This window comes from Eucyclogobius newberryi, unplaced genomic scaffold (genome assembly GCF_026437365.1).
Source record: "Eucyclogobius newberryi isolate DKJ021-1_F unplaced genomic scaffold, fEucNew1.0.hap1 SCAF_14, whole genome shotgun sequence".
Classification (NCBI taxonomy): domain Eukaryota; kingdom Metazoa; phylum Chordata; class Actinopteri; order Gobiiformes; family Gobiidae; genus Eucyclogobius; species Eucyclogobius newberryi.
In genome coordinates this window covers 38,659,637-38,672,995 of record NW_027315768.1, presented here as the reverse complement: position 1 = coordinate 38,672,995, position 13,359 = coordinate 38,659,637, and the positions used below count along the sequence as shown (strand labels likewise).

Genomic DNA, 13,359 nt, shown 5'->3' with positions numbered 1-13,359 from the left:
TGACCTGAGACTGACCTGAGACTGACCTGAGACTAACCTGAGACCGGACCTGAGACTAACCTGAGACTAACCTGAGACTAACCTGAGACCGGACCTGAGACCGGACCTGAGACCGGACCTGAGACTAACCTGAGACTGACCTGAGACTGACCTGAGACTAACCTGGGACTGACCTGAGACTAACCTGAGACCGGACCTGAGACCGGACCTGAGACTGGACCTGAGACTGGACCTGAGACCGGACCTGAGACCGGACCTGAGACCGGACCTGAGACCGACCTGAGACTGACCTGAGACTAACCTGAGACCGGACCTGAGACCAGACCTGAGACTAACCTGAGACTAACCTGAGACCGGACCTGAGACCGGACCTGAGACCGACCTGAGACTGACCTGAGACTGACCTGAGACTAACCTGGGACTGACCTGAGACTAACCTGAGACCGGACCTGAGACCGGACCTGAGACCGGACCTGAGACCGGACCTGAGACCGGACCTGAGACCGGACCTGAGACTGACCTGAGACTAACCTGGGACTGACCTGAGACTAACCTGAGACCGGACCTGAGACCGGACCTGAGACCGGACCTGAGACCGGACCTGAGACCGGACCTGAAACTGACCTGAGACCGGACCTGAGACTGGACCTGAAACTGACCTGAGACCGGACCTGAGACCGGACCTGAGACCGGACCTGAGACCGGACCTGAGACCGGACCTGAGACCGGACCTGAGACCGGACCTGAGACTGGACCTGAGACTGACCGGAGACGGAACTGAGACCGGACCTGAGACCGGACCTGAGACCGGACCTGACCCAGTCCTCTTTCAGTACTGAGCTTAGAGTTTAAACTCGGCTTCACAAAGAGACACAGAAGTTTAGACTCCAAAAGGAAAGATATATTTGACCTTTGACCTTAACCTTAGTCTGGGGTTTAAAAGAAAAGCAGCGCTGACCTTGAGGGGTCATAGACATTCTTGATCACAAATGTCTTTGCAGATTTGACCTGAAATGTTTTTCTCTTTGTCGCCTCCTGCAGGACGTGGACATCATCGAGGAAGGCCCCAAACACACTCTGATCCTTTATAACTGCAAAGGGTCTGGAGAAGTTTCATTTAGCGCTGCTAATGCCAAGTGTGCGGCTAACCTCAAGGTCAAAGGTGAGAGCAAACACTAGAGCAGCAGCTAACCTCAAGGTCAAAGATAAGAGCAAACACTAGAGCTGCGGCTAACCTCAAGGTCAAAGGTGAGAGAAAACACTAGAGCTGCAGCTAACATCAAAGTCAAAGAGGAGAGCAAACACTAGAGCAGCGGCTAACCTCAAGGTCAAAGGTGAGAGCAAACACTAGAGCAGCGGCTAACCTCAAGGTCAAAGGTGAGAGCAAACACTAAAGCAGCGGCTAACCTCAAGGTCAAAGGTGAGAGCAAACACTAGAGCAGCGGCTAACCTCAAGGTCAAAGGTGAGAGCAAACACTAGAGCAGCGGCTAACCTCAAGGTCAAAGGTGAGAGCAAACACTAGAGCAGCGGCTAACCTCAAGGTCAAAGGTGAGAGCAAACACTAGAGCTGTGGCTAACCTCAAGGTCAAAGGTGAGAGCAAACACTAGAGCAGCGGCTAACCTCAAGGTCAAAGGTGAGAGCAAACACTAGAGCAGCGGCTAACCTCAAGGTCAAAGATGAGAGCAAACACTAGAGCAGCGGCTAACCTCAAGGTCAAAGATGAGGGCAAACACTAGAGCAGCGGCTAACCTCAAGGTCAAAGATGAGAGCAAACACTAGAGCTGCGGCTAACCTCAAGGTCAAAGGTGAGAGCAAACACTAGAGCTTCGGCAAACCTCAAGGTCAAAGGTGAGAGCAAACACTGGAGCAGCGGCTAACCTCAAGGTCAAAGGTGAGAGCAAACACTAGAACAGCGGCTAACCTCAAGGTCAAATGTGAGAGCAAACACTAGAGCTGCGGCTAACCTCAAGGTCAAAGGTGAGAGCAAACACTAGAGCAGCGGCTAACCTCAAGGTCAAATGTGAGAGCAAACACTGGAGCAGTGGCTAACCTCAAGGTCAAAGGTGAGAGCAAACGTAACCTCAAGGTCAAAGGTGAGAGCAAACCTAACCTCAAGGTCAAAGGTGAGAGCAAACACTGGACCATTTACCACTAAATGAACTGATAGATGTGTTTGTCTCATGGTGATGTTTGTCTGGACTAAAGAGTGGCATTATTACATCAAACTAGCCTTCAGTCGTATATTTACACCTTTATTTGTTTAAAAATGTCTCTTAAAAAGTCTCAAAGTTCAATAGAAATAATCTTTGACTCTCAAACACTGAAATGATGGTTAGATGCCGCCCTGATCATAAGTTTGGAGATGTATTTTCACAAAGTGTTAGTCACATGTTTCAAACCCTTTTCTGTCTCGTCCGCCTCAGAACTTCCTCTGAACTTCATGACTCCGCTCAGCGATGTCCACGTTTACGAGAAGGACGAGGCGCGCTTCGAGGTGGAGGTGTCGCGCCTTCCAAAGACGTTCCGCTGGCTCAAAGGCTCCGCCGAGGTCCAGAGCGACGACAAGTTCGATTGTGTCCAGGAGGGAAACCTTTTTGTGCTTCGCGTCAAGTCTGTGGCCTACGAAGACGAGGCCAAGTACATGTTTGAGGCCGAGGACAAGAGGACGGCCGGGAAACTGGTCATTCAGGGTGAGACAAGCCTTTATCTGTCCACACAATGAGGAGACACCAAACTAGTGGACACAATGAAGTCAAACTCATTCACAGACAAGATAAACTACAGACGATTGAACTATCAAAGTATAACTATATAATAGACTCTAAAAAACAAGACCTAACCTCTCATCTGCAACTGACACGTGTTTGTATAACTGACACGTGTCTGTATAACTGACATGTGTCTGTATAACTGACACGTGTCTGTATAACTGACACGCGTCTGTATAACTGACACGCGTCTGTATAACTGACACGCGTCTGTATAACTGACACGCGTCTGTATAACTGACACGCGTCTGTATAACTGACACGTGTCTGTATAACTGACACGCGTCTGTATAACTGACACGTGTCTGTATAACTGACACGCGTCTGTATAACTGACACGCGTCTGTATAACTGACACGCGTCTGTATAACTGACACGCGTCTGTATAACTGACACGTGTCTGTATAACTGACACGTGTCTGTATAACTGACACGTGTCTGTATAACTGACACGCGTCTGTATAACTGAAACGCGTCTGTATAACTGACACGCGTCTGTATAACTGACACGTGTTTGTATAACTGACACGCGTCTGTATAACTGACACGCGTCTGTATAACTGACACGTGTCTGTATAACTGAAACGCGTCTGTATAACTGACACGCGTCTGTATAACTGACACGCGTCTGTATAACTGACACGCGTCTGTATAACTGACACGCGTCTGTATAACTGACACGCGTCTGTATAACTGACACGTGTCTGTATAACTGACACGCGTCTGTATAACTGACACGCGTCTGTATAACTGACACGCGTCTGTATAACTGACACGCGTCTGTATAACTGACACGTGTCTGTATAACTGACATGTGTCTGTATAACTGACACGTGTCACGTGTCTGTATAACTGACACGTGTCTGTATAACTGACATGTGTCTGTATAACTGACACGTGTCTGTATAACTGACACGCGTCTGTATAACTGACACGCGTCTGTATAACTGACACGTGTCTGTATAACTGACACGTGTCTGTATAACTGACACGCGTCTGTATAACTGACACGCGTCTGTATAACTGACACGCGTCTGTATAACTGACACGCGTCTGTATAACTGACACGCGTCTGTATAACTGACACGCGTCTGTATAACTGACACGCGTCTGTATAACTGACACGCGTCTGTATAACTGACACGCGTCTGTATAACTGACACGCGTCTGTATAACTGACACGTGTCTGTATAACTGACACGTGTCTGTATAACTGACACGTGTCTGTATAACTGACAGGGATCCGTCTGGAGTTCGTGAAGCCCATAAAGGACGTGACGGTGAAAGAGCGTGAGACGGCGGAGTTTTCGGTGGAGCTTTCTCACGATAAGATCCCGGTGGTTTGGTACAAGAACGACGTGCGGCTCCACCCATCAAAGGTGGTGCACATGTCTGACCAGGGCACCGCCCACTCGCTCGCCATCAAAGAGGCCACCATCGACGACACGTCCATGATCCGCGTGGAGGCCATGGACAAGAGCCTGACCGCCATGCTGACCGTTATAGGTGAGAAACACTTTCATAAGGTCAAAGTTGAGATGTGGAGGGAGAAAGCCTGGACAGGTCAAAGGTCAAAGTTGAGATGTGGTGTTCATTGGGGCCTGTCCCGTGTGGTGCAGAGGGCGACCTGTACTTCACCACAAAGCTGCAGAACTACACGGCGGTGGAGCGGGACGAGGTGCGCCTGGTGTGCGAGCTCAGCAAAGCCGTCGCCGACGTCAAGTGGTTCAAAGACGGGAAGGAAATCACACCGTCCAAAACCATGGCCATCTCGTCTGACGGAAAGAAGCGCGTCCTGACGGTCAGGAAAGCGGAGAAGGCCAACATCGGGGCCTACACGTGCGACTGCGGCTCCGACAAGACGACGGCCAACCTCAACATCGAAGGTAAAGTACTACTGTTAGGGTTAGGGTTAGGGTTAGGGTTAACCCTAACCCTAACCCTAACCCTAACCCTACTACTGTTAATACTACTGTTACTACTGTTACTACTGCTGTTACTACTGTTACTACTGCTGTTACTGCCGTTACTACTGTTACTACCACTGTTACTACTGTTACTACTGCTGTTACTACTGTTACTACTGCTGTTACTACTGTTACTACTGTTACTACTACTGTTACTACTGCTGTTACTGCCGTTACTACTGTTACTACTGCTGTTACTACTGCTGTTACTACTGCTGTTACTACTGTTACTACTGCTGTTACTACTGTTACTACTGCTGTTACTACTGTTACTACTGTTACTACTGTTACTACTGCTACTACTGCTGTTACTACTGTTACTACTGTTACTACCACTGTTACTACTGTTAATACTACTGTTACTACTGTTACTACTGCTGTTACTACTGTTACTACTGCTGTTACTACTGTTACTACTGCTGTTACTGCCGTTACTACTGTTACTACCACTGTTACTACTGTTACTACTGCTGTTACTACTGTTACTACTGCTGTTACTACTGTTACAACTGCTGTTACTGCCGTTACTACTGTTACTACCACTGTTACTACTGTTACTACTGCTGTTACTACTGTTACTACTGCTGTTACTACTGTTACTACTGTTACTACTACTGTTACTACTGCTGTTACTGCCGTTACTACTGTTACTACTGTTACTACTGTTACTACCACTGTTACTACTGTTACTACCACTGTTACTACTGCTACTACTGCTGTTACTACTGTTACTACTGTTACTACTGCTGTTACTACTGTTACTACTGCTGTTACTACTGTTACAACTGCTGTTACTGCCGTTACTACTGTTACTACCACTGTTACTACTGTTACTACTGCTGTTACTACTGTTACTACTGCTGTTACTACTGTTACTACTGTTACTACTGCTGTTACTGCCGTTACTACTGTTACTACCACTGTTACTACTGTTACTACTGTTACTACCACTGTTACTACTGTTACTACCACTGTTACTACTGTTACTACTGCTGTTACTACTGTTACTACTGCTGTTACTACTGTTACTACTGCCGTTACTGCCGTTACTACTGTTACTACCACTGTTACTACTGTTACTACTGCTGTTACTACTGTTACTACTGTTACTACTGCTGTTACTACTGTTACTACTGCTGTTACTGCCGTTACTACTGTTACTACCACTGTTACTACTGTTACTACTGCTGTTACTACTGTTACTACTGCTGTTACTACTGTTACTACTGCTGTTACTGCTGTTACTACTGTTACTACTGCCGTTACTACTGTTACTACTGTTACTACCACTGTTACTACTGTTACTACCGCTGTTACTACTGTTACTACTGCTGTTACTACTGTTACTACTGTTACTACCACTGTTACTACTGTTACTACTGCTGTTACTACTGTTACTACTGCTGTTACTACTGTTACTACTGCCGTTTCTGCCGTTACTACTCTTACTACCACTGTTACTACTGCTGTTACTACTGTTACTACTGCTGTTACTACTGTTACTACTGCCGTTACTACTGTTACTACTGTTACTACCACTGTTACTACTGTTACTACCACTGTTACTAATGTTACTACTGCTGTTACTGCTGTTACTACTGTTACTACTGCTGTTACTACTGTTACTACTTCTGTTACTACTGTTACTACTGTTACTACTGCTGTTACTACTGCTGTTACTACTGTTACTACTGTTACTACTTCTGTTACTACTGTTACTACTGCTGTTACTACTGTTACTACTGCTGTTACTACTGTTACTACTGCTGTTACTACTGTTACTACTGTTACTACTACTGTTACTACTGTTACTACCGCTGTTACTACTGTTACTACCACTGTTACTTCTTATGTTACTACTGTTACTACTGTTACTACCGCTGTTACTACTGTTACTACCGCTGTTACTACTGTTACTACCGCTGTTACTACTTCTGTTACTACTGTTACTACTGTTACTACCACTGTTACTACTGTTACTACTGCTGTTACTACTGTTACTACCGCTGTTACTACTGTTACTACCGCTGTTACTACTGGTACTACTGTTACTACTGCTGTTACTACTGTTACTACCACTGTTACTACTGTTACTACTGCTGTAACTACTGCGACTACCGCTGTTACTACTGCTGTTACTACTGTGATTACAAAATACAAAAAGAAAACATTGGACTATCAGTAATACTATCAGTAATACTATCAGTACTACTATCAGTACTACTATCAGTACTACTGTCAGTGCTACTGTCAGTACTACTGTCAGTGCTACTGTCAGTGCTACTGTCAGTGCTACTGTCAGTGCTACTGTCAGTGCTACTATCAGTGCTACTGTCAGTGCTACTATCAGTGCTACTATCAGTGCTACTGTCAGTGCTACTATCAGTGCTACTATCAGTAATACTGTCAGTGCTACTATCAGTGCTACTATCAGTAATACTATCAGTGCTACTGTCAGTGCTACTATCAGTGCTACTGTCAGTGCTACTGTCAGTGCTACTGTCAGTGCTACTGTCAGTGCTACTGTCAGTGCTACTATCAGTGCTACTGTCAGTGCTACTGTCAGTGCTACTGTCAGTACTACTGTCAGTGCTACTGTCAGTACTACTGTCAGTGCTACTGTCAGTGCTACTATCAGTACTACTATCAGTGCTACTGTCAGTGCTACTATCAGTACTACTATCAGTGCTACTGTCAGTGCTACTGTCAGTGCTACTGTCAGTGCTACTGTCAGTGCTACTGTCAGTGCTACTATCAGTGCTACTGTCAGTGCTACTGTCAGTGCTACTGTCAGTACTACTATCAGTGCTACTGTCAGTGCTACTGTCAGTACTACTGTCAGTGCTACTGTCAGTGCTACTATCAGTGCTACTGTCAGTGCTACTGTCAGTGCTACTGTCAGTGCTACTGTCAGTGCTACTGTCAGTGCTACTGTCAGTGCAACTGTCAGTGCTACTGTCAGTACTACTATCAGTACTACTATCAGTGCTACTATCAGTGCTACTGTCAGTGCTACTGTCAGTGCTACTGTCAGTACTACTGTCAGTGCTACTGTCAGTGCTACTATCAGTGCTACTGTCAGTACTACTGTCAGTGCTACTGTCAGTGCTACTGTCAGTGCTACTGTCAGTGCTACTGTCAGTGCTACTGTCAGTGCTACTGTCAGTACTACTATCAGTGCTACTGTCAGTGCTACTATCAGTGCTACTGTCAGTGCTACTGTCAGTGCTACTATCAGTGCTACTGTCAGTGCTACTGTCAGTGCTACTGTCAGTGCTACTGTCAGTGCTACTGTCAGTACTACTGTCAGTACTACTGTCAGTGCTACTGTCAGTGCTACTGTCAGTGCTACTGTCAGTGCTACTATCAGTGCTACTGTCAGTGCTACTGTCAGTGCTACTGTCAGTGCTACTATCAGTGCTACTGTCAGTGCTACTATCAGTGCTACTGTCAGTGCTACTGTCAGTGCTACTGTCAGTGCTACTGTCAGTACTACTATCAGTGCTACTGTCAGTGCTACTATCAGTGCTACTGTCAGTGCTACTGTCAGTGCTACTGTCAGTGCTACTGTCAGTGCTACTGTCAGTGCTACTGTCAGTGCTACTATCAGTGCTACTGTCAGTGCTACTGTCAGTGCTACTGTCAGTGCTACTATCAGTGCTACTGTCAGTACTACTATCAGTGCTACTGTCAGTGCTACTGTCAGTGCTACTGTCAGTGCTACTATCAGCTCTACTGTCAGTGCTACTGTCATGATGATGACTCAGCTGTGTTGTTTCCTCAGAGCGGGACATTAAAGTGCTAGTGTCATGACTCAGCTGTGTTGTTTCCTCAGAGCGGGACATTAAAGTGCTAGTGTCATGACTCAGCTGTGTGTTGTTACGGCAGTTTCCTGTAAACAATGATCAAGTAAAAAGTAACCAGGCATTAACTTGAAGCAGACAAGACAAGTTCGTTCTGTCCCTACCTAACTTTACAAGTTACAAAGTACACCTTTTATAGGTGGTAACAAACATAACATAATCACAACCCAAATCAGCTCAAAAAGAGATAGACCAGACTATCACGTCTGTGACGGTTCCATCTCTTCAGAGGTTTAATCAAAGACCATTTCCACACTGAATCCGGTCCTGACGCATTAATTGATGATTAAGAGGCGCCGGACAGTAGATATTCAGTATAATCAGGACCTCATATTCTTATCCCATCTGCACAGGAGAACAACAAAGATATTAATTCCGTGACATGTCATGGCCTAAAACAACATTAGAATGACATGACATGACCCATTTTCTGCCATTACAGTTGTTTCCTCAGAGCGGGACATTAAAGTGCTAGTGTCATGACTCAGCTGTGTTGTTTCCTCAGAGCGGGACATTAAAGTGGTGCGTCCGCTCTACAGCGTGGAAGTGACTGAGACAGAAACAGCCAAGTTTGAGACCGAGATTTCAGAGGAAGACGTCCACGGGAACTGGAAACTGAAAGGAGACGCTGTGCACCAATCAGCAGTGAGTATTTAAGCTCTAAAGTTGTGTTTGTGGTGTAATAAAGTTGTGTTTGTGGTGTGTAAATGTTGTGTTTGTGGTGTAATGAAGTTGTGTTTGTGGTGTGTAAATGTAGTGTTTGTGGTGTAATAAAGTTTTGTCGTGTTCAGGACGTGGAGATAAAAGAAGAGGGAAAACGTCACCTTCTGATCCTTTACAATGTGAAGCTGGAAATGGCTGGAGCTGTGGACTTTTCTGCTGCCAACGCCAAGTCCAACGCCCAGCTCAGGGTCAAAGGTGAGTCCTGTTCTAGTCCTGCTTTAGTCCTGCTTTAGTACTGCTTTAGTACTGCTTTAGTCCTGCTTTAGTCCTGCTTTAGTACTGCTTTAGTCCTGCTTTAGTACTGCTTTAGTACTGCTTTAGTCCTGCTTTAGTCCTGCTTTAGTACTGCTTTAGTACTGCTTTAGTCCTGCTTTAGTACTGCTTTAGTCCTGCTTTAGTCCTGCTTTAGTCCTGCTTTAGTCCTGCTTTAGTACTGCTTTAGTACTGCTTTAGTCCTGCTTTAGTACTGCTTTAGTACTGCTTTAGTCCTGCTTTAGTCCTGCTTTAGTACTGCTTTAGTACTGCTTTAGTCCTGCTTTAGTACTGCTTTAGTCCTGCTTTAGTCCTGCTTTAGTCCTGCTTTAGTCCTGCTTTAGTACTGCTTTAGACCTGCTTTAGTCCTGCTTTAGTCCTGCTCTAGTCCTGCTCTAGTCCTGCTTTAGACCTGCTTTAGTCCTGCTCTAGACCTGCTCTAGTCCTGCTCTAGTCCTGCTTTAGTACTGCTTTAGACCTGCTTTAGTCCAGCTTTAGTCCTGTTTTAGACCTGCTTTGACCTGATTTAGACCTGCTTTAGTCCTGCTTTGGACCTGCTTTTGTCCTGCTTTAGACCTGCTTTAGTCCTGTTTTAGTCCTGCTTTGACCTGATTTAGACCTGCTTTAGTCCTGCTTTAGACCTGGTTTAGTCCTGCTTTAGTCCTGCTTTAGTCCTGCTTTAGTCCTGCTTTAGACCTGCTTTAGTCCTGCTTTAGACCTGCTGTAGTCCCGCTTTAGTCCTGCTTTAGTCCTGCTTTAGTCCTGCTTTAGTCCTGCTTTAGTCCTGCTTTAGACCTGCTTTAGTCCTGCTTTAGACCTGCTTTAGTCCTGCTTTAGACCTGCTTTAGTCCTGCTGTAGTCCTGCTTTAGACCTGCTTTAGTCCCGCTCTAGTCCTGCTGTAGTCCTGCTTTAGACCTGCTTTAGTCCTGCTTTAGTCCTGCTTTAGTCCTGCTTTAGACCTGCTTTAGTCCTGCTTTAGTCCTGCTTTAGTCCTGCTTTAGTCCTGCTTTAGTTCTGCTTTAGTCCTGCTTTAGTCCTGTTTTAGTCCTGTTTTAGTCCTGCTTTAGTCCTGCTTTAGTCCTGCTTTAGTCCTGCTTTAGTCCTGCTTTGACCTGATTTAGACCTGCTTTAGTCCTGCTTTAGACCTGCTTTAGTCCTGCTTTAGTCCTGCTTTAGTCTAGTGGATCTCAGCCGTAATGCTGGCTCCTGATTGGCTGAGAGGCGGAGCTTTAGACCTCTCTCTTTTCTCTTCTGTTTTGATCATTTCAGTTTCTTGTTTTTTCTGCTCTTGTCCTCTTTTGTTTCTTTTGTTTCTTTTGTTTCTTTACCTTCTGCTTTTCTACACCTTTATTTACTTTCGTTTGCAACATGGTACTTTCTCGTCCCTGACTCTTTTCTCCCTCTTCTTCTCTTCTTCTCTTCTTCTCTTCTTCTCTTCTTCTCTGTAGCGCGCTCGATCTCGGCGATGCGCCCTCTAAAGGACGTGGAGGTCACTGCAGGAGAGACGGCCACTTTCGAGTGTGAACTTTCCTACGAAGGAATCGCCGTCGAGTGGTTCCTGGGAGGAGCCCGCCTGGAGCCCAGCGACAGGGTGAGTACTGCAATACTACTACTACTACTACTAATACTGCAGCCGCCTGGAGCCCAGCGACAGGGTGAGTACTGCAATACTACTACTACTACTACTAATACTGCAGCCGCCTGGAGCCCAGCGACAGGGTGAGTACTGCAATACTACTACTACTACTACTAATACTGCAGCCGCCTGGAGCCCAGCGACAGGGTGAGTACTGCAATACTACTACTACTACTACTAATACTGCAGCCGCCTGGAGCCCAGCGACAGGGTGAGTACTGCAATACTACTACTACTACTACTAATACTGCAGCCGCCTGGAGCCCAGCGACAGGGTGAGTACTGCAATACTACTACCACTACTACTAATACTGCAGCCGCCTGGAGCCCAGCGACAGGGTGAGTACTGCAATACTACTACTACTACTACTAATACTGCAGCCGCCTGGAGCCCAGCGACAGGGTGAGTACTGCAATACTACTACTACTACTACTAATACTGCAGCCGCCTGGAGCCCAGCGACAGGGTGAGTACTGCAATACTACTACTACTACTACTAATACTGCAGCCGCCTGGAGCCCAGCGACAGGGTGAGTACTGCAATACTACTACTACTACTACTAATACTGCAGCCGCCTGGAGCCCAGCGACAGGGTGAGTACTGCAATACTACTACTACTACTACTAATACTGCAGCCGCCTGGAGCCCAGCGACAGGGTGAGTACTGCAATACTACTACTACTACTACTAATACTGCAGCCGCCTGGAGCCCAGCGACAGGGTGAGTACTGCAATACTACTACTACTACTACTAATACTGCAGCCGCCTGGAGCCCAGCGACAGGGTGAGTACTGCAATACTACTACTACTACTACTAATACTGCAGCCGCCTGGAGCCCAGCGACAGGGTGAGTACTGCAATACTACTACTACTACTACTACTAATACTACTACTACTACTACTAATACTACTGCTAATACTAATAATGCAGCCGCCTGCAGCCCAGTGACAGGTAGAAGTACTGCAGTACTGCAGTACTGCAGTACTTCTACCTGGTTCGGTCCTGGTTTAATCTGGTGTTTTTAAAGTGGAGTAAATGCAGCGTCTGGAGCTCGTCACAGTCACAACCAAAATAGAAAGAGATAAGATCAGAGTGTCGTCCCCTGAAAGACCTCTGAGGACTCTAAAGACTGTCCTCGTGCCCTGAAAGACCTCTGAGGACACTAAAGACACTGTCTTCGTCCCCTGATAGACCTCTGAGGACACTAAAGACTGTCCTCGTCCCCTAAAAGACCTCTGAGGACTCTAAAGACTGTCCTCGTCCCCTGAAAGACCTCTGACGACACTAAAGACACTGTCCTCGTCCCTTGAAAGACCTCTGAGGACACTAAAGACTGTCCTCGTCCCCTGAAAGCAGTGATGGTTTTCCTCTGGTGATTGTGACTTTAAGAGCTGTTGTTGGTCTGTGTGTGGTCTGCTTTGTTAGGACTCTAACTTGTGTGTAGTCTGCTTTGTTAGGACTCTAACTTGTGTGTAGTCTGCTTTGTTAGGACTCTAACTTGTGTGTAGTCTGCTTTGTTAGGACTCTAACTTGTGTGTAGTCTGCTTTGTTAGGACTCTAACTTGTGTGTAGTCTGCTTTGTTAGGACTCTAACTTGTGTGTAGTCTGCTTTGTTAGGACTCTAACTTGTGTGTGGTCTGCTTTGTTAGGACTCTAACTTGTGTGTGGTCTGCTTTGTTAGGACTCTAACTTGTGTGTAGTCTGCTTTGTTAGGACTCTAACCTGTGTGTGGTGTGCTTTGTTAGGACTCTAACTTGTGTGTGGTCTGCTTTGTTAGGACTCTTAACTTGTGTGTGGTCTGCTTTGTTAGGACTCTAACTTGTGTGTGGTCTGCTTTGTTAGGACTCTAACTTGTGTGTGGTCTGCTTTGTTAGGACTCTAACTTGTGTGTGGTCTGCTTTGTTAGGACTCTAACTTGTGTGTAGTCTGCTTTGTTAGGACTCTAACTTGTGTGTGGTCTGCTTTGTTAGGACTCTAACTTGTGTGTGGTCTGCTTTGTTAGGACTCTAACTTGTGTGTGGTCTGCTTTGTTAGGACTCTAACTTGTGTGTGGTCTGCTTTGTTAGGACTCTAACTTGTGTGTGGTCTGCTTTGTTAGGACTCTAACTTGTGTGTGGTCTGCTTTGTTAGGACTCTAACTTG

At 46.1% G+C, this 13,359-nt stretch overlaps 1 protein-coding gene across 1 annotated transcript in view; it reads left to right on the top strand.

Moving 5' to 3' along the window:
* The window catches only part of LOC140359129 (titin-like), a 342,168-nt gene that overhangs the window by 53,855 nt on the left and 274,954 nt on the right, over nt 1-13,359 (top strand). Inside the window, exons 27-33 of the mRNA XM_072443997.1 lie at nt 1,042-1,162; nt 2,426-2,692; nt 4,010-4,276; nt 4,390-4,656; nt 9,106-9,245; nt 9,392-9,518; nt 11,025-11,167. Coding sequence (XP_072300098.1) covers nt 1,042-1,162; nt 2,426-2,692; nt 4,010-4,276; nt 4,390-4,656; nt 9,106-9,245; nt 9,392-9,518; nt 11,025-11,167 — 1,332 coding nt within the window. The remainder of the gene's footprint in view (nt 1-1,041; nt 1,163-2,425; nt 2,693-4,009; nt 4,277-4,389; nt 4,657-9,105; nt 9,246-9,391; nt 9,519-11,024; nt 11,168-13,359) is intronic.